Genomic DNA, 21,277 nt, shown 5'->3' with positions numbered 1-21,277 from the left:
ATATGTGTGTGCGCACGCATCCTGTGACGTTGCACGGGGCGCTTCGGTGATTGATCTGGGGTCATTGGCTGCTTGCTGACCGCCCATTCTACAAACTTTTTACAGCGACAAAAGCTTGAAGTAAGTCTGCTGCCGCTATTCTGAGGAAGTAGGACAACTGTGTGCCCTCTGTATCTGCACAACATGTATAAAGTTGTGTCCTGTGTAAGTGGCCGTTGCGCAGTTTTAACAGGACAGCCCTTTCTCCTCGGTTTGGCCAAATTCCACTTGGCAAGTGGTGAGTTACCATGGAGACGAACCAAATCAGTATCGAGCTTGTTTGTTTGGTTATGATACATTCTGGTGCAGCTTAAACGACCTGTACTGGAGGTATATGTTATTTAAGATTGTATGGTAATGTAGAAAGGGCAAAGTTGTTTATAAGATTTAAGTGGTTACGTAATATTGCTCAATTGTGGCCCAAATTAACGTGAATAAATCCACAAATCTAACGTTAACGTGTTTAGCTAAACATAACGTTACGCTCAGTTGACAGTTTATTAGGTACACTTAGCTACAATTAATGCCTGTTTTGTCTGAGGTGTTGTGGAATTATATCGCGTCTTATTATCAGGTGTTTATGTTGTTTTGCCCTCTCCTTTTATATCAGTGAGTGTAGGGTAAATGACAGAAACATCTTTCAGTAAAACAAGACAGTCCAACAGCACCAAAAACTAGACCCTCCAAAACTATCATATACTTAAAGCAACACCTCTCTAAAACAGTTTGTTAAAAACATGATTCATGAAGATAGCATTTACTGCAGTGCTGTTGTATTAGAATGCATTAGTTTTAGTTAGGTGTACCTAATAAACTGGCAACTGAGCGTAGCCAGGAGAAATCTGTGCAATGCACCATCCACTGCAATGTAAAACATGATTCAAACAAGGTGGTGAGGTTAAAGTAGGAGTGACTACATCAGATTAAACTGCAGCGCAGTAAAAAGATAGTAATTGCAATACAAGACTTTAAGTCATAGTATGAAACCTCATTTAAAATGGGACTGGTTAAATCCAAGCAGCAAAGCAAAAGGGAATGGTTAAGCACATCCAGGGATGAAATACAGTATGCAGTTTTGCCATGTTAATATGAATGCCGGCCAAACCAGAGTTCACTGTCCCTCGCATTCCCTCACCAAGAGTAAACAGGCAGCATTTTATCCTGTGTTGCACAATGTGAGGTCTAAGGTGAAGTTAATGTGGTTAGAGTGTCAGCCAGCTTTTAATCTAATTACCTGCTTGCAAGAAAACAACAAAAGCATCAAAACAAATTAAAACGTATACTTCTAATGTGAATGTATCTGTAGATAATAATGGTACAGAAAGAAAGGTGAAGGTTGTAAGACCTTTTGGGTAAAATGTCACTTAGCGGTGCTTTCACAAATGATTTCCAAATGTCATAGTAGAACTTCGATCATCTCACGCAAGTAACACAGTCAGTTCCTCAGAGAATGACTGTCTCTTTTACCTCACTATCTGAACTTCAATTGTTTCACAGGTGCGTTATGTCAGAAATCAGCCATCAGATACCCTCCAACAGACATCCCAGAGATGCCCCCATGCAATTTCAAACCAGAGGAATACAAGGTAAAAGCAGCATTCTCCAGTGCAGTGTCTTTAGGTCTTTGACAAGCTCAGCCTTAATAAAAACAAAAAGATAAACATTGTATACTGTAACTGCTATTCTGTGTATTTGCTGTCCAGGGTATGTCCAAAGAGCGGATGATGGAGATCCGCAAACTGAACTGCAACCCTATGACCATGAAGGTTACCTACTATAAGAAACCAGTGTTCATCCACCAGGGATACATGCAGTGGCTGTGGGATGTGGATGGGAGGCGATATCTGGATCTATTTGCCGGCGTAGCTACTGTCAGTGTCGGTCATTGCCACCCGTAAGATCTTTTTATCTCTGCTGTGGCACACAATAATAGTGCGTTTCTAATATACAGTTTGCACTACAAGTGACATTTGGTGTTAATTGCATCTGTTGTCTTATATCTGTGTGTACAGGAAAGTAACAGCAGCCGCAGAGCAGCAGATGAAGAGACTGTGGCATACTACTAACATCTACGTCTATCCTCCTCTCCATGAGTATTGTGAGAAACTAGCTTCCTACTTACCGGATCCTCTTAAGGTACTGTGGTGGATTTTTATTATGATCACCTTAGGGCTGGACCCTTAATCAATATGTAGGTTAAAATAGAAATGTTTGCGGCTCTGTGTTTCCCTGTCCAGGTGGTATATCTGACCAACAGCGGCTCAGAGGCCAACGACCTGGCTATGTTGATGGCTCGACTCCACACAGGCAACTTTGATATCATCACTTTCAGGTACAAGTCTTTTTATAAACCGTCAGTGGGGAGAGACATCCTAGTGTGCTTTGTAATTATGTATTTTTATACATAAGAAATATGTACATATGTACATATGAAAATGTAAAATTTGATTGTAATTCCTCTCATTACATAAGATTTAAATGACTTTTTTAGGCTAAAGACTAAAATTCAAAGGCAGTTTTTAAATTTTTTTCTCAGCCTGTTAATCATTTTTTATCCGTTTTTCCCTTCCACCCATTAATTCTAGATCCAGCATGACAAAAATAGACAGTTTTATATGGCACAGGCAGGAGAAGCACAAAGTATGAGTAAACAGTGAATTTGAATTTGTGAATATCAGTCTTTGAAATGATTTTTGTCTTCCAGAGGATCATACCACGGTGGCAGCCCACAGACCATGGGTCTTACTTCCAATGCAGCATATAAATATCCCATCGCCAATGGTTTAGGCTGCACTAATGTATGTATACATTAATATATTACATATTGTAGCAATATTATCAGAAAAGCATACAATGCACATTATGATTTTGTTTTTAGTGAAGGTGAATACATAAGAGCCATATAAACTAACATATGATAAACATTTCACTGAAGACAATGAGTGTATACCTGCACGTAGAAGCAGAAAGAATGAACACACACAGACAGACAAAAACTAAAAACTAATTCAATTAAGTAAACTTAGTGCTGTAAACATTTCTGATTTGAATACATAGATTAATCTGAAATTTACAGCTGAATAAATGTCATTATCATTTATTTGTGCTGTGTTAATTATGAGTGACTGTTGCTGCCAGGTTGACCCAGCTGATTACGTCTCTGCCCAATAAACAGACCATGTGTCCTGATGTGTTCAGAGGTCCGTGGGGAGGAAGCCACTGCAGAGACTCTCCTGTTCAGACCATCAGAGAATGTAGCTGTGCCCAAGGTACACAAACACTGTTATACATGGCTCAACACACTCACACTGTTAAATACCACAGTTGTCAGTGAGTTTAAGCATTTCAATCCCTTCAGCCAAATGTGTTTATGTGTAAGTGTTTGACCAGTTTTATATTTTGGACCTCCATAACTGCTTAAAGGAATGTGTATTTTAGGTTTTAAGTTATCTGCTGTTTTTACAGGAGCTGCAATAACCAAAATATATTCTTTTTATTCTATAAAATATGCCCAAAAGTCGTGAGGGTAAAACAGGTCAGTGTAACTCTTAGCTCAAAGTCTCCTTCTGTTGATCATTTACCTTTTTTAACTTTAACCTTTTACCATTTTCAGGAATTTTAGCCATATAATGTGCCTGTCAGTTAGAAAGTTTACCTGAAAATGGTCAGTATGTAAGCATATCTAAATATCTGTTTAAGCAAAGCAAACAGCTGTTATGCTGCAATATATCAATATCAGTCAATAACAACCCTGCTGCTGTGTCTTTTATAATATAATAATATATTTAATAATAATTTAACACACAGTAATGTTATTAATGTGGTGGGCAATATGGAAAAAATAATATCTATATATTTATCACAGACTTATCTCAATTCACAAAATACAGTATAATTATAAAAACATTTGAGAGCACATGAAAAGAATCAAATTTCTTTTTAAACTAATTATGTTCTCAAGTGTTTAGGATGTCATATTGCGACTAGTTTTGCATCATATCCAAATGCTGTATCAAATACATGAGAATGAGCAATTAATTGACTCTGTAGCAGCTACTTCCTCCCATCACGGACTTGGCTGACACACTTCCCTGGATGTGTCCTAACACCACTGAATTAGCTGTGGATGCTCCCAAAACAGCCTTCCCTTATGACGGTACTTACTGGTGCTGCATATGACAAAGCTGTTGCTAGTTATCCTCTCTACACATCCAAGTAATAGGAGGACTATTATCTGCACTGGGTCTTTTTAAATTCTGTGAAGGAAAACTTGCTCTGAGATTCTGGAAAAAAACCTTTTCCTGCTGCTGGAGAAACTGACCCTGGGGGAAGGAATCATATCTTTTAGGTCCTTGGCCTTAATGCATGACTGACCTCGACATGCCTTACCCATGGTATATTGACAATTTCACTATTTTCAGGAAAGACCGCTTTCAACCTGACAGGGTTCATCCAAACATCACTGGATCCAGATCACTCTGTGCCATTCTGTGTCATGCTCTTGGGATGCCATACCCAAATAATGAATGTGTGGATAAGCATGAAGGAGAGCACACACAGGCAGACAGCTTATATCTCTTTCCCCTCTCACCTGACCGTCTGCTCTACCACTCTCAACAATAAAGGAGTTAGTTAAAGCTGCCACACTGAAGGTCACTTAAATTGATAAACTATTACTCTGAAACAGCCGGTGGCATGCTCAAACATATCATAGTAATCACAGACCATCTGGTACCTGTCTCTGTAAAATGTGTCAATGTTCAGCTTCAACCAGTCTCCCAACAGCTAAAATTAGCTCTTTTTATTGTTAGATCATTGGCTAACAATTCCTTTTTGGTTAATGATCTGAATATTGAAAAGAATTTACATTGTATGTTTTTGGTTAAGACCTGGCTAAACAGCACTACTGGTGAAGCAACACTGATAGAGGCTTTTCCTCTAAACTGTTAATTTTATCAGTCAGTGAGACAAAACGGGAAAAGAGAAGGGATTACAGTATTTTCTCTACACAGTTTGTGTGTAATGGCATTGAGCTGGGTGAATTCACATAATTTGAATATCTTGCTGTTGAGCGCAAAGCAGATTGATCAGGGCTCATCATTACATTCTATCAGCTACCCAGATATTCAACACTGAATGGAGACCTGAATATTTTATTGATAAAAAAGAATGACTCCAAAACTATGGAGCTTGTAAATTTAACGGACAGCTTTGAACTCATTCAACATTTATAAAGCCACTCATCAGCATGATAACACCCTGGACTTAGTGATAACAACAGGGTTAAACATTGATAATGTTTTAGATGCCGACCTAATGTTAACAAAACCCAAAAGGGGATTCTGGGTTCAAAAGCGATTCATAGATGATGAGGCAGAAACATAGTTCTATACTATTATGAGATAATTTGAGCCACAGCTATGACTGCTTTTTAAATGACATGGTTGAAAATTTTAACAATACAGTAAATACTGCTGCTCCACTAAAGGTTAAAAAGAGGTCAACTGACAGAATCTCCCTGTGGTTAAACAATAACCGTGTTAATGAGATTAAGAGAATCTGTCAGGCAGCTGAAAGAAAATGGAGGAAAGCTCACCTGGTCAATAGTGGCAGGAAAGCTGCCTCTATTGACCTGAACAGCATACACATGTTGATGTCTGTAGTAGTTTGATATAAAGGACTTGTCTTTGTGTATCCCTAAGGTCGTTGCATGGCAAATGAACAATACATCGGACAGCTCAAAGAGACATTTGCTACTAGTGTCCCGAGTCGAATTGCTGCTTTCTTTGGGGAGCCCATTCAGGTACCATATTCTGTTGTGGAGCATTTCAAGAAACGTAGTCTTAAAATTGTGAATGTTGCTCAGAGCCATGTCTATTGCTGAGCTGTTGCCACATTGAATATTATAATTATTTACTGTATGTCATAGATACTGTAAATTATAATGTCAGGACAGGACGCTCTGTAATCAAACCATCAATATTTATTGTTTTCTCCAAGTGCTTGGGACTATGGACTGTGAATGTGTTTGGTTTATACAGGGAGTTGGAGGAGCTGTGCAGTACCCTAAGAACTACCTCAAGGAGGCTTATCAGCTTGTGAGAGAGAGAGGAGGACTCTGCATTGCTGATGAGGTTAGATACATAATTTTCTATTTACAACTTAAACTCTACAGAAGAAATGCTACATACATTTTTAAAAAAAACTGGAGCCTGTATTTATATGAACAATATGAAAATTTGCATTTATGAATACCTATCACACAAGGGTATTGTAGCATCCGATTATAGATAATACAAGGTGGTCATTAGAGGGCTTTCTGGGACTTATCCCATTAACACAACAATACTGGTAACCTGTGACAGTCACCTCTATTGCTTGTTGCTATGGCTCCCTATCGTCTTTTCTACATGTTGGAGCTATAAACACAACATTGACATATTATCACCAACAAAAAAAAACAAAAAAAACAATGAGCTGGAAGATGCTTAAACATCAAAGATGATAATTCTCTGCATTTTTTTCAATCATTTGAACTATTGTTAATATAAAAATATTGATCACTGCAACTTTAAGAAAAGCAAAACACTTATTGCTCATGGGACAACAAGTCAATGATTTAGTTGAGTTGGGTTATTACTTATCTTGACAGGATGACTTATCTTGAAAGATAAGGATTTCTACATATTTGAGCTTACAGTTCCATGACAAAGTTGCTAAGTTATGCCCAAGAGAAAGCCATATAAAGCAAACACTATTGAATTGCTTTCAAAGGTTAAGTACTAAATGACTGCCTCGGTGGCTTAAAGTATGTTTCCATCTGTTAAGCACTTCTATACATAAATGTAACTAAATTTCATCGTCTACTCTGCGACTGACAGGTGCAGACTGGATTTGGGCGAACAGGAAGCCACTTCTGGGGTTTCCAAGGTCATGATGTCATTCCCGATATGGTTACAATGGCAAAAGGCATCGGTAATGGATTCCCAATGGGAGCTGTTGTTACAACACCAGGTGGGATAATACTGTGAGGCATAAAAATCTGCTTCTGCTTCTAAAGATTAAATAGTTATAGTGTGTATAGTGTACTGGTAGTGTAAACTGACAAGATGCATGGGAAGAGATGAACAGCCTCAGTTTGGTTTCCCGTGTAGTGATGAATCATTGAGCTTTTACTTTGTGAGTTGAGATTTGGAGCCCACACCGATTAACAAGCTCAAAACAACAACAATTGGTATACAGCTGGGCAGATTTATGAATAATGAAGAATGATTTACTGTAGCAGCTTCTTATTTAAAAAAACAAACAAACTATATTTTAACTATTTTAAGCAAATCACAGTGTTAGCCCAGACCCGAAATGATGCTTCATTTTAAAAAATATAATAAAATGTAACAGTTACACATTCAGCACCTCAATCATTAGTTTTAGGTGATTCATCACAATCTTATCTGCATTTTATACATTGAACTGCAACAGAGTAATTATAGGGTTGATCACTTGGGAACTAAATTATAGATTCTCTGTCTATGACTCAAAACTTCACCCTCAAGGGAGCTAGGCTTTCTGCTGAGGTGGGAGGATGGAGAGGGCATGTTAGTTACATTGATGACTACTTATAGCCAGAAGGTGTGCATCAATACTGGAGACCTGTTAGAATTGTACTTTTAAAAATGTATAATAATAAAGAGAATACCACAATGCTGACAGGATGCGCTCTCTTGACCCTCACCTCTATTGCTCGCTGCTGTTGCTCTCCAGCATCTTTTCTACGTCAGAGCCAACCTTATGTGTTAATTGCTATAAAGCCTTTGAAACCCCCTTGAAAGAAGTATATCTATTTCTGGTGGTAAATGTTGTTCCTTTCAGAAATTGCCGCCTCATTTGCCAAGGGGGTTCACTTCAACACCTTTGGTGGAAATCCTGTGGCTTGTGCAGTTGCTTCTTCAGTGCTCGATGTAAGAATTCATCTTCTCTTTCTACATCAGTCCTGTTCATCAGCACAATCCAATTCATTTCTGCTTATTATTGAGGCAACTGCAATGGAAAACTCCATAATTAGGGAAGCACACTGAATTATAGCTAAAACATAACAAACTCTTTTACTTGACAGACTATCAAAGAGGACGGTACGCAGCAGATCAGTCTTGATGTGGGCACCTATCTGATGACAGAGCTGGCCAAACTCAGAGACAAGTATGACATTATCGGTGATGTTCGTGGAAAAGGCCTGCAGATCGGTGTGGAGATGGTCAAAGACAAGGTATTGTCTTTGTAACAGCCGTGACACTCACCTTTCCTCACATGCTTGTACAACGTGTGTCTGTGCTGTTTCTCCCGAGGGGCATGGTTCAGCGGCGCTCCAGTTAACCATTAGCCTGAGCAGCAGTGACCATCTCTAATTGTGAACAGAACAATCTCAGCTGCACTGCATGTGCTACTGACTGGAGTAATGATGCTTCTTTTCTATTCTATTAATACTGGCAGAAATTGTATTTGAAAAGAGTCAGTAAAGGGAAGAGACAGTACAGAACCTTCTGATCACAGTTTCCTGGAAGTAAATGCAAATTTTGTGAAATGTTATTTTTGAGGCGACTGCAGTACTGTTTAGCAAATATCTTGCTGTATCAGCGTTGCTAAGGATGTTATTTTGACCATTGTTCCTCTTTGCTAATCCAGTTTTCCTGAGTTTTAGATATCACATGATTTGTGAGGCAAACTTTGCTACATTGCATAGTTTTTCAGTGTCTGTGACAGTTGTGCCAGCATTTTAGGTAGCAGGATTCTGGACTCTTTAACGTCATAATTGGTTCTATTTTAGCCTGAAAACACTGGAGTATTCTCTGCTAGACGTCCTGCATGTATCAGGAGTCACCGTCAGAAAATGTAGCAAGCAGAAGAAATACAAAATGTATGATATTTAGGAAAAACAGGGCAATTTCTCAAAGACTCACTGAAAGGAAGTAAACCTAACACAAACTACAGGCTCTAAAATAACTTTCAGATTGACCTAACAATTTATACAATCTCAAAAATCTAAATTTAACAAAACAAAAAAGTTAGTAACTGGTTGGACATGACTAGAAATGTATTATCCCTACTGCCGTGTTTGAACTGCCTGCTTTTTACCCAACAGTTGTAATTAGCCTGAAAATTGTAGATATGTGTCTTATTAATATTGGAAATCTTATACACAAGTTATCCTTACCAGTATGCAAATGTATAGCCTCTCAAGCCAGTCAGCAATTAGAGGTTAGGTGCTTGTGTCACAATAATTATTGGACACAAGCTGTTGGACAGCATTCATATACACCTATTAGCCAAAACATTTCTGACCTGCCAAGGCAGATTGGCAGGATATTGGAAGTAGCCCTGTGGTATCTCCTGCCAAGATGTTACCAGCAGATCATTTATGTCCTTTAAGTTTCAAGGTGAAGATGCCACAGATCAGACTAGTTCCAGCACATCCCCCAACACCAGGTTGCCAGTTCGTGGTTTGTCCCTCCCTAGACCACTATCGGCAGGAACTCACCACTGTAAAATCCGTCCATCGTCTGGCCTTAACAATTTGGCCCTTGTCGAAGTTGCTCAGGTCTTTATACCTGCCCATTTCTCCTGCATCCAACATGTTGACCATGAGAACCGACCATTCACTTAATGTTAATGTATCACAGACCATGACATGTGCCGTTGTTATGAGATATTCAAGATTATTTGCATCATCTGTGAGTGGTCATAATGTTTTGGCTCCTTGGTGTAGCTATTTACTTAAATTACTGTGGTAACTGTAACACATCCTTCTTCATTCATCATTTCACCTTTTCTCTATCATCCCCAGGCCAGCAGAGACCTGCTGCCTCCAGAGGCAATGAATGAGATCTTTGAGAACATCAAGGACATGGGAGTCCTGATAGGGAAAGGAGGAGTATACGGACAGGTAACACACACCTACATCAGTAAGCTTCTTGTTTTGCTGAAGACAAAATAAATAATACAAAAAAATAAATAAATAAATAAACAAGCACAGCATTTCAAATACAGCTTTTTCACCCTTTATCAATAAAGATCCATGTCCGTTGTTTTTTGTAGTGATACAGGCTTGATTCACTCTGATAATAAATGTATGATAATACACACAAATGACTGTAGGTATTTCAAGTTGTAGCTGCATCGTAATTATTACTCCTAGGAAAAGACACATCAACTGCTACAGTTAGAATGCATCGCCACAAATATTTACTCATTATCTTGTTAAATGAAAAAGAGGAAATCTTCAGAACATGAAAATCAAAAAAATTGTATATAAAACTGTTTCTTTGGGTTCCTCTTTTAAATTTAGGTTTCTCAGATTTAAAGATTCATCATCACCTCAGTCTTGCGTTGAGAGCATGTTCTGTAATTTCAGCTGTAATTATAGCAGCAATTTTCATTATGTTATTGATAGCAATATGGTTTTTTTTTCTAAATTGCAGTACCTGGAATTAAGACTAGTTCAGACACCTGACATGAGCTTCAGTTTTCACAAAAAAGCCTCACTTCAATCACTCCAAATTATAATCACTGGTTGTTTTTTTTTTAAATTACTTTGCCTTTACCATCTTTATCTATTTGTACTGTGAATCATATGTTCCAGACTGAAGTACATGGCACTTGATCAGTAATCAGTATCTCTGGTACGCCATGATCGCCCCTTTTATTTTCTGTTTTTCTCACCATTTCAGACCTTCCGTATTAAACCCCCCATGTGCATCACAATGGAAGATGCAGATTTCTTCCTGGCAGTTTTTAACAAGGCCATCCACAGCTACATGGAAAGAAGATGAAAGTCATTTTGACCTTTTGATTAAGAGTACTTATGTTATTACCTTTGCATAGCCATTGTAAAAGGGAACTTTTTAAACTATTTAATCATGTTGTAATTACAGAGACTAATTTATTAACTCATTAATGAAGAAAAGATATTGTACAGTGCATTTCTAACAACTCACTTGAAGTTCATGTTGCCTTTTTTGGATCTACTGAATCATGCTTTCTTGATGAATATAATAATAATGAATCTGTGAGCTTGAGGAACAACTGTCTCCTGCAATTATTTTTTCTATAGTAATAGCTATTTGTGGTATGGAAGCTGAGAGTGACTTTAATGATCTTTTTAATCCAGATATCCCATAAATAACATGTTAATTACTTCATTATCTTGTGATAAGGAACACACAGAATGAATTATAACTTTGGTGATACTGTAACTTTTCATAAAGCGCCACCATATGATCTATTTTTTTGTTACCAAATATTTTTCTATGACCAAATGCCTGCACAACTAATGACCTTCCCATCAGCCTCAGTACTGTGTATTTAATTACTAATTGGTTAGCATGCTAGCATGCTAAACTAAGATGGTAAACATTGTAAACATGCCCGCTAAACATCAGTATGTTAACATCTCATTGTATGTATATTAGCCTGCTGACATTAACATTTAGCTCAAAGTACTGCTGTGTCTGAGGACTGCTTCACAGAGCCTTAGTGTGGCTGTAGCTTGTAGTCAGCTTGCACAGATACAGTATAAGGACTCAATTCATGGGAAAGGAAAGGGATCTTTTCTCATCTTTTCAGTCATCTAGTCAGTGTACTTTTGCAGGCTTTATGACAAATAACATAAACCCTCCATCTTTCTTCTTGTATTAATGAGAGTGACACAGAGGCAACCCTCATTAGACTTGAGTGATTCAATCAATAATTCAATTTGCTACAGCCTACACAGCTGTTTTGGGAACACAACCCCACAACATGATGATATATATAATACAAACACACAAACACAAATACACACACACACGCACATATATATATATGTATATATATATATATATACATATATATACATACATATACATCACCCTGAAATCCAAGTCAGTGTAACCAAGTAGACCATTCAGAGTTTGTCATGGTTAAAATTTCCTAAAGAAACTAATTTATCTAACAAACGTGACACACACCCAACCCAAGTCAACATCCCCCTCATCATATTTACCAACTACATAACTGATTTCATGTCCAAATTTTTACTGCCGTTAGCCTTATGACTGCCTCAGTAGTGCGTGGTTCTTCACACTGGTGGGCACTAGTTTGGATTGAATATGGTAAAGGGTGGAGATGTGGAAGGAATCGGTGTGTTAAGTTATGTATAGATGAGTGCAGGTTTTTATGTACAGCCACTGCCACCCCCACCTCTCAGGTGCTCTGACAACCAGCTGCTCTGGTCATCAAAGCACTTGCCTATTTTCCTTTCTGTAAGAGGGAAAGCAGGCATAGTATGAGTATTGAGGAGGGTGGGTTGTCACACTTAAGGCATATCAAACTCCCACTCACTTCAGAGTGAGGCAAGCGTCTTCTGCAGCCATTAACAGGAAAGAACCGGCACCATCCAACATATTTGGTCTTTTCTCTAAACTCTGTGAATGTAGTGGAAATCTCATGACCAGGTACCACTAGTTATATATTTATCTATGTGACGTTGCAGAGAAATCATTGTAGTTTGGTAAGGTCAGGGTACCATTGGCTGTGCTATGTCCACCCATCATTGTGGCCTTTTAGAAAAAGCCGTAGACAAATCTGCTGCTGAGTGTCAAACAGCGAAGGGAGAAGGATAGTGTCCCCTCTTTACCTACTCAACATGTACAAAGTAGTATCCTGTCTAAGTGTCCGCTCTGCAGGTCTCACGGGACAGATTTGCAGTTCACCTGGTTTGGCCAAATTTCACGTGGGAAATGGTAAGTTACCATGGAGATGATCAAAAAACATAATTTGTTGATACACATCCTGTGTAGGAAGTATTTTATTTAGCCTTATTGTTTGTCACTGAGTGTAGAAATTCAGGTGAATTTTATCAGATAATCCACAAAGTTTACAATTTATGTCTGAGTGAAACCCAGGAACCAGAAATAAACATTAGTTTGTATGTGTTAATACAGACTACAGTATAAATCACTGCTTAATGTATTCACTGCTGTTCATAAACAAATTGTCTCAGGTACATTATGGAAACAAGACCTGATATAGTGACATCAAAATTAAGGCAATTACATCAAATAAAATGACTTCAGAGAAAGATATAATCCTGCACACATTGTAAAATACTTTTAGTCATATTTATTTTGAAATGTGAGTTATTATATAGGAAGTGCATGGCAAGGCAAATTTATTTGTATAGCATATTATCATACATATATATTAAATGTGCTTAACACAAATAAAAGAAGCATAAAAAATAGAAGTAAAAAGCAAAATAAGAAAACTATAAAACACAGATTATAAAACAGATAATATCAAATTGAAGTGCAAAATGGTGAGGATTAAGAACATGTTGTTTAGACCTGTACATAACTGTTTTCTGTGATCACATTACATGTTTCTCCAGGGGGTAACAGCTATTTGATAAATTGTATATTTGCCAGTCATACCAGTTGTAACTGACATTTTCCAACCATGGTTAGACTGGGAAAAACAGGAAGCATAGTTTTTCCTGTGTTGCACAATGTAAAGTTAATGTGGTTAAACCATCAACCAGGTTCTAATCTGATTAAATATTGACCAGATAATTCAGAATGTCATGAAAACAAGAGCAGGTACAACCATAATTAACCATGCCACATCTATCTTTAAATAAATAACAATTTCCTTGGCCTCTCTCTGAATTTCAATCATAACCATTTCACAGGTGCAGTATGTCAGAAATCGGCCCTCAAATACCGTCCCACAGACCTCCCAGAGTTGCCACCATGCAATTTCAAGCCAGAGGAATACAAGGTGAGAGTATTATAGCATCCAGACAAAGTCCATTCTGCACTGTTCAGACTATTTTCTGTGAGGATATAGTAAATCTAAAATGTTGTTATGTCATAGAAAGGTGATGCATATGTGACATTACACTAAAAATTGAATTATCAGCAGTAGTCTACAGTACACATACCACAATATGTGGCAGGTAATTAAAGGTACCCCGTGTAGCTTTTGGCCACTAGTGGCAGAGCAATGTTTTCAGGTCCTGTATTATTTGTGCTGTGTTCTGGCATCTTGAAGACAAATTTAAATCTTAGCTACCTTGCTACTTTCAGGGAGCGAGCTTATTAGCTTGGTTTTTAATGGGACAGTAAATCCACATCGTTTATTCAAGAGACAGTTGTACCAAGTTCTCCTGACTCATAACTTTCTATGCCTGTTCTTTGGAGCAGCTTGTACCCCCTGCAGGGACCTTCTTCAATTTTGGACTTGCTTAAAGTTCAGCACTGCCAGACAGTTTGCTATGGGTCAATTTGAATGTCAAATTCACCTAAGTGCCAGCAAAAGATGTTTTCCATTTTAAATGCTGGTGTGACCTAGCATTAAGAAAACTTTTGACCTGAAGAAGCAGAAAGAACTTGGCTGGATTACACTTCATGGCAATCCATCCAGTAGTTAGACATTTCACCCAGAACCAAAAACACACACATCTCTTCCTGTACTGTAACTTCTACCTTTACTGTATGTCTATCCAGGGTATGTCCAAAGAGCGCATGATGGAGATTCGCAGGCAGAACTGCAACCCCATGACCATGAAGATTACCTACTATAAGAAACCAGTGTTCATCCACCAGGGACACATGCAGTGGCTGTGGGATGTGGATGGGAGGCGATATCTGGATCTGTTTGCTGGTGTGGCTACTGTTGGTGTGGGCCACTGCCACCCGTAAGATCTTTTCTTTTTCTTTCCTGTGTCACGTGGTGATAGTATGTTTTACTGTGATCTGTTTTCAGTCAAAAATGACTGCTCATTGTTGTTCCTATCCCCATGTGTGTGTGCACAGGAAAGTGACAGCAGCCGCAGAGCAGCAGATGAAGAGACTGTGGCATACTACTAACATCTACGTCTATCCTCCTCTCCATGAGTATTGTGAGAAACTAGCTTCCTACTTACCGGATCCTCTTAAGGTACTGTGGTGGATTTTTATTATGATCACCTGAGGGCTGGGGCCTGAATCAATATGTAGGTTAAAATCAAAATGTTTGCTGCTCTGTGTTTCCCTGTCCAGGTGGTATATCTGACCAACAGCGGCTCAGAGGCCAACGACCTGGCTATGTTGATGGCTCGACTCCACACAGGCAACTTTGATATCATCACTTTCAAGTACAAGTCTTTTTATGAACCTTCAGTGGGGAGAGACATCCTAATGTGCTTTGTAATTATGTAAAAAATATATGAAAAAGTAAGATTTAATAGTAATTTTTGACATTACATAAGATTTAAATAACATGACTTGTTTTCATTGGCTTTGCAATAGCTTGTCCTTCATGTTAATTCTAGATTCTACTTAGAAAAAAATAGATCCTTTCATGGGCCATAGACAGGGGAGGCAAACAGCTTCAGTAAACAGAAGAAGGCCCCTGAGACCATCCTAAAAAATCTCTATGGATGTCATTGTCATAGATTTTGTATTATTCTCCTGATTCATTCAACATACCAAAGCTTGATAGCTTGATTGATAAGCAAACTCTCTCATCTAAGTGCTGCTTTTTTTTCTCCGTCTCTTCTAGTGGATCATACCACGGTGGCAGCTCACAGACCATGGGCCTGACCTCCAACTCACCATATAAATATCCCGTCCCCACTGGTTCAGGCTGCACAAATGTATGTATATATGAAAGCATTGCAGTTTCATACTATAAGAAAGCCATACAATCTAAGAGTAAAATACATATGAAACTCCAGCCATCCAGATGTTTGCTAACTAACACTACACACAATTGCTTAACATAATTTAACATTTAAAAGCACTATTTGATATGTGCTAGCTTACTACAGGAATTTTGTATTGAATTTTATATTCCTGACCTTCCACCTGTTTGTCCTTCATGAGTCCTACATGAGTATAACAGCTTTCTGACTTTTCATCATTTTGCATGGATTGGTGACGGGGAATAATGTGATTGACCCAGCTAATTATGTTTCTGCCCAACAAACAGACCATGTGTCCTGATGTGTTCAGAGGTCCGTGGGGAGGCAGCCACTGCAGGGACTCTCCTGTGCAGACCACCAGAGAGTGTAGCTGTTCCCAAGGTACACAAACACATGCATCCATGGCTCAACAGACTCAGGTTCGCTCTCTTGTTTCTCACAAACAGGAAATACACCACCATTATCTGTGAGAGTAAGCACTACAATCCCTTTTGCAACATTCATACAAGTTCAACTTCCACAAGAAACTGCCTGTGCTGTTAGCAAGAATATTTGACCTTTGAAAACACAAGTTCTTGGTCTGAGGTGAAAGGACATTTAAAGTGTATACAGAATTTTATATTGACCTCTGTATAAGCTGAAAGGATAGTGTACTTTAGTGAAATTACATGTTGTCTGCATGGAAATGGTCAGTATGTTAGCATGACTGTTATATAATATCAGTATATATTATCATATAAGGCATACCAGGTTTAATAAAATTAGACTGTTTCAGTGTTAGGCCATATGTCCAAAATTTCTATCATGGTAATGATCGCAGCATTATCTTGGTTTAGGAAAAGACAAAATAGAAAATAGAAATAGAAATATCCAAACTCACATTCACATAAATTCATCCTCATCGCTTGAAATGGTTTTATAAGAACAAAATCCTACATATTTACATATTTAGAAAAATGCCTGTTCTCGTGTATTTAAAGTCTCATGCTGTAGCTGATTTTCCTAAAATTGAATGTGTAATTCATTTAGACATCAAACTGTAAACAACAGTTTTATGATGTGAGACGTTTTCCATCATACTGTTGTATGGAAAGACATTAAACAATATACTGAATAACTGCTCAGCTCTTAGCTGTTGGAGAATAATGGGCATTATTTTGGGAATACTGCTAATTTGTGTATTATTAGTTTCACCAAAATACTTTTTCTCTGATTTCACAGGTCATTGCATGGCAAATGAACAATACCTCAGACAGCTCAAGGAGACATTTGCTACCAGTGTCCCGAGTCGAATTGCTGCATTCTTTGCAGAGCCTATTCAGGTACCATATTCTGCTGTGGAATATTAAATTGACTTGAGTTACTGTACGTCATCGATGTGATATTTGCAATTAAGAACTTTATTTATTGAGTACTTTAACTGTACATTTTTATCATGCCATCCATCTTCAATGTTTTCTCATGTTCTCATCTTCAGTGTGTCTGCTTGTGTTATTTAGGACCATGAGGATGTGAATGTGTTTGCTTTATACAGGGAATGGGGGGAGCTGTGCAGTACCCCAAGAACTACCTCAAGGAGGCTTATAAACTTGTGAGAGAGAGAGGAGGACTCTGCATTGCTGATGAGGTTAGATGCACAGAAAGTTGTTATGTTATGTTCAAAAATAAAGGACATGAAGCAAACACCATGTAACAATACTAAGAACTACTGGCTTCTATTGTTTAGCCATAAACGTAAAAGACAATGCAAGAATGTGATTGAAATGTGTGATGCTTTTGGCGAGTAACTGAGCAGTGCCTGGTTTGAAATTTGAATTTAATAATGTAAAGAAACATAATCAGCTATTTTGTGCCTAACAGGTGCAGACTGGATTTGGGCGAACAGGAAGCCACTTCTGGGGTTTCCAAGGTCATGGCATCGTTCCTGATATGGTTACAATGGCGAAGGGGATTGGTAATGGATTCCCAATAGGAGCTGTTGTTACAACACCAGGTGAGATACTGCTGTAAGAGGTAAAAGAGAAAAAGCCTTTTTTAGAACCTGCAAATGTCTCCTTCAAACATCAAATGCGCTTAAAAAAAGAGGCTGAGCGGTCAATCTTTTCCTTATTATTTCCACCATCTGGTCTGGTAAAATGTTTTCTGTATGTACTGATAGTTCATTTACAGCTGGAAGCCACTCACCAATACCTGTGGTACATTTTGTAATACATGTACCAGAATAATCATAGGGTTGATCACTTCAGTTGACTGTACAGTGCACTGGCTCTCCACCTCTTTTTTCACGTTTGCACCGACCTGATGTGAAAGAATTTTTCCTTCTTTAGTTCTTAGTATTAGACAGTGTTTCCACAGGTTACTTAAAAGTTATTCCAAAAAGAAATAATTAATTGTCTCAAAGACAGCTGTGAAGATACTTATAGTCTAGATGGCCCAGTCCCCAGTATCAGTTGCCCAGCAACCAAAAGATAAAGATAATGATCAGTCAATGTCATAACACTGGTGCCCTTCAACTCCATGACAGACTTCTTCAGTCTTCCCCGGGGAAAGTATTGCATGAAATACACAATGTGACTCAGGTGAATGTAATTCATTGATCAATAGGTGATATGGTCCCATGAAGAAAAATTGTTTGGACATATAGTAAGTTTTGTATGAGTTTTTTATGGGTTTAAATACTCGCTGCAACGAAGATGATCTTCAGATTTGGGTGACATTACATACATACATACATACATCTGCTCTCTCTTCGATGCATTGAGCTTCAGTAATCCCGTCACACCTGATTTCAAGTTCTGTCATTTGATCCTTAAACAAATACAGCTGAATGTGTTATTTCTGTGAGTGGGTGTGTGATCACAGGTTCCTCTTTGTGTGATTTATTGAGGTAGCTAGTTGCCATAGCACTTAATAATCAGCCTTTAGATGTGGGCTACTAACAATTACTTCACTCAGAGATCCCACTGTTTTCTATTTCACTGTCACTGAGTGACATTTATTCAAAGGTTCATAAACCAACATGAAAACAGTTGGATATTTACACAAATCATTTGTAAATATAGTTTTAATTTGAGGCAGCAGTGAGTGGAGGTATGAATTTGTTTATTCATGTGTTCTCCAGAAATTGCGTCGTCCTTTGTAAAGGCGTTCCACTTCAACACCTTTGGAGGAAATGCCATGGCTTGTGCAGTTGGTTCATCAGTGCTCGATGTAAGAATCCATCTTCTCTTTCTACATCAGTGCTGTTCTTTAGCACGAGAGCTCAGTTTGTTCAAATCCAACTTATTTCTGCCTATTATTAATGCAACTACATTGGAAAACTGAAGCTTTGTAATTTCTGCAGCACACTGAATAATAACTAGAATATGACTCTTTTACTTGACAGACTATCAAAGAGGATGGAACACAGCAGAACAGTCTGCATGTGGGCACCTATCTGATGACAGAGCTGGCCAAACTCAGAGACAAGTATGAGATCATCGGTGATGTCCGTGGAAAAGGCCTGCAGATCGGTGTGGAGATGGTCAAAGACAAGGTATTGTGTTTGTAGCAGCAGTTACACTCACCTTTCCTCACGTTTCACATGCTGTGTGTGTCTGCAGCACATAATGCGGTGAAGCTTGAAATGTTCAATTTTGATACAATTTTCTTCTGAGTGTAGCAGTGCCATTAGGTAAATATCATGCTGTGCTTTTCAGTCAGTGTTGGTTAGGGTCTAATTTTCCCTCTCTTCCTCTTTGATGCTGCAGCTTTTCTTGTGGTTTGTGAGATTCTTACATATTACCAGTGATTTTGGCAGCAGCATTCTGGCCTCTCTAACTGTTTAAATTGCTTTATTTTGACTTGACTTTGCTTACTCTCTTCAACTACCTGCTTTTTACCAATCTGCTATTATTAGCCTGGAAATTTTAAATGTAGTTCACTAATAGTGGAAATCTTTTTCCTGCAAACATCTACAAACACTTGACTGTGCCAATGTTGGTCCGTACTTGGAGCTTGTGCAGAATTTGGTCCTGCCAACATCCAGATTTAATGCCTCTCAGGTCAATTGGCAGCAAGTGCTTAATGTCTTGGACACCGGCAGATGAACAGTGTTCATATTGATAGTTAGCCTCATCCAAACTTTCACCTCTTGTCTATCATCCACAGGCCAGCAGAGACCCACTGCCTCCGGAGGTAATGAGTGAACTCTTTGAAGACATAAAGGACATGGGGGTCCTGATAGGGAAAGGAGGAGTATACGGACAGGTAACAGCACTCACCTTGAAGTAGCCTGTCCCTCTGTCAGTTTATGTTTCGCAGGGTTTAAGAATAAGACAACATAGTATTTAGGAAAAATTCTTATAATAATACATTTGAATTGTTGAGAAAAAAGTCACAATATAGCATTTTTCCTCCTCAAAACCTGGGCTTTAAGGATAGAAGGTGATCTTTGGCTATATAAATACAAATGTGTTGATTTGAATTAATTTCAGAATAAAGTTGTAATTTTATGAGAAAAAGTCAGAAAAAAGTTGCAATATTTCATGAATCAGTTTGTGTTAGATTATTATTTCAGTACAGTTAGATTTCAGGTTTAATGAGGGAAGTGTAGAACCTGAACTTAAACTCCCTTATTCATCATTACCATCATCATTATTATTCTTTACAGTGATTTACTTTACCATTTATCGGTCTAATAAATATTGACCTTATATATAACCTTGAAACATGTGCTAGAAATGTCTGAAGTGAGTGCTGTGCCCTAAGTATGTACCACAGAATAAAGCAGCTGGGCCGATTACGCACATTTCCTAGTAACCAGTCTGTGTGGTGCTACATTATCTCCCCTCTTATCCTCTGTTTTCTCACCACTTCAGACCTTCCGCGTCCAACCCCCCATGTGCATCACAAAGGAGGATGTAGATTTCTTTGTGGCAGTTTTTAACAAAGCCATCCACAGCTACATGGCAAGAAAATAAGGTCAGTGGAGTAACTCAATGCCAAGGACCAAACCTGGACACCCGCTCAGCAATGAATCCTGCATTTGTTTAAATCTGTGACTGCAACTGAGAAAATGTAATTGATAATGACTTTGCTGTTGTGGAAAACTATTTCCTTCTGTAAAAAAGGAACTTTTAACACTTAATAATCTGCAAGTTATAATTATCAAGACACACGTGAAGCAGTCGGTCCTGCTTTATTGCTTTTTTCCCCTTTAGTGAGGAATCAATCATTCAATACACTGAACAAACACTATTGTGATGAACACAAATGGATGATTTTATAGTCAGTCTGCAGCTGAACACTGTTACCAACTATATATTTATATATAAATATATAAATAAAAGTAATAATTATCTTGTTTGAAAAGAAAAAAATATTTGTGCTTTTAAATATTTGCTTAAATGTAAAATTTGTTTTCTAATTTGTTTCTCAATAAAAACAGCATATAACATGTACAGTTGCATGTTTTGAACAGACAAATCCAACATAGTTTATTGTTAAACATAATGATCAGAGGCATTAATGAGAATCATTCAA

At 38.0% G+C, this 21,277-nt stretch overlaps 2 protein-coding genes across 3 annotated transcripts; both read left to right on the top strand.

The window, feature by feature from the left end:
* The first annotated feature begins 32 nt into the window (after window positions 1-32).
* LOC130186192 (alanine--glyoxylate aminotransferase 2, mitochondrial-like) lies at window positions 33-11,108 on the top strand. Of its 2 annotated transcripts, none has more exons than XM_056403024.1 (14): window positions 33-120; window positions 1,537-1,625; window positions 1,743-1,933; window positions 2,052-2,175; window positions 2,277-2,371; window positions 2,744-2,837; window positions 3,215-3,308; window positions 5,742-5,842; window positions 6,081-6,173; window positions 6,921-7,053; window positions 7,909-7,997; window positions 8,153-8,302; window positions 9,878-9,976; window positions 10,761-11,108. In XM_056403024.1, the coding sequence occupies exons 2-14, from the start codon at window positions 1,590-1,592 to the stop codon at window positions 10,860-10,862; spliced, it is 1,401 nt and encodes a 466-aa protein (XP_056258999.1). In that variant the 5' UTR covers window positions 33-120; window positions 1,537-1,589; the 3' UTR covers window positions 10,863-11,108. The 2 variants fall into 2 exon arrangements, with proteins under 2 accessions (XP_056258999.1, XP_056258998.1); XM_056403023.1 differs by lacking the exon at window positions 33-120 and adding an exon at window positions 127-277.
* Window positions 11,109-11,461: 353 nt separating this feature from the next.
* LOC130186197 (alanine--glyoxylate aminotransferase 2, mitochondrial-like) lies at window positions 11,462-21,191 on the top strand. Its single transcript, XM_056403029.1, has 14 exons — window positions 11,462-12,812; window positions 13,760-13,848; window positions 14,577-14,767; window positions 14,886-15,009; window positions 15,111-15,205; window positions 15,613-15,706; window positions 16,042-16,135; window positions 16,976-17,076; window positions 17,289-17,381; window positions 17,615-17,747; window positions 18,876-18,964; window positions 19,140-19,289; window positions 19,904-20,002; window positions 20,614-21,191. Exons 1-14 carry the CDS (start codon window positions 12,716-12,718, stop codon window positions 20,713-20,715), a joined length of 1,551 nt encoding a protein of 516 aa, XP_056259004.1. The 5' UTR covers window positions 11,462-12,715; the 3' UTR covers window positions 20,716-21,191.
* Window positions 21,192-21,277: the final 86 nt, after the last annotated feature.

This window comes from Seriola aureovittata, chromosome 18 (assembly GCF_021018895.1).
Source record: "Seriola aureovittata isolate HTS-2021-v1 ecotype China chromosome 18, ASM2101889v1, whole genome shotgun sequence".
Taxonomy (NCBI): domain Eukaryota; kingdom Metazoa; phylum Chordata; class Actinopteri; order Carangiformes; family Carangidae; genus Seriola; species Seriola aureovittata.
Note: the sequence above shows the minus strand (reverse complement) of the source record. Positions and strands in the feature narration are given on the sequence as shown.

Bases quoted from the DNA above. Each gene is read 5' to 3' on its own strand.
- LOC130186192 (XM_056403023.1), top strand. From the start codon at position 184: ATGTATAAAGTTGTGTCCTGTGTAAGTGGCCGTTGCGCAGTTTTAACA. The intron at 3,309-5,741 runs GTACACAAACAC...TGTATCCCTAAG, and splicing joins AGAATGTAGCTGTGCCCAAG to GTCGTTGCATGGCAAATGAA. The intron at 5,843-6,080 runs GTACCATATTCT...TGGTTTATACAG, and splicing joins TCTTTGGGGAGCCCATTCAG to GGAGTTGGAGGAGCTGTGCA.
- LOC130186197 (XM_056403029.1), top strand. From the start codon at position 12,716: ATGTACAAAGTAGTATCCTGTCTAAGTGTCCGCTCTGCAGGTCTCACG. The intron at 15,010-15,110 runs GTACTGTGGTGG...TTCCCTGTCCAG, and splicing joins ACTTACCGGATCCTCTTAAG to GTGGTATATCTGACCAACAG. The intron at 18,965-19,139 runs GTAAGAATCCAT...TTTACTTGACAG, and splicing joins TTGGTTCATCAGTGCTCGAT to ACTATCAAAGAGGATGGAAC.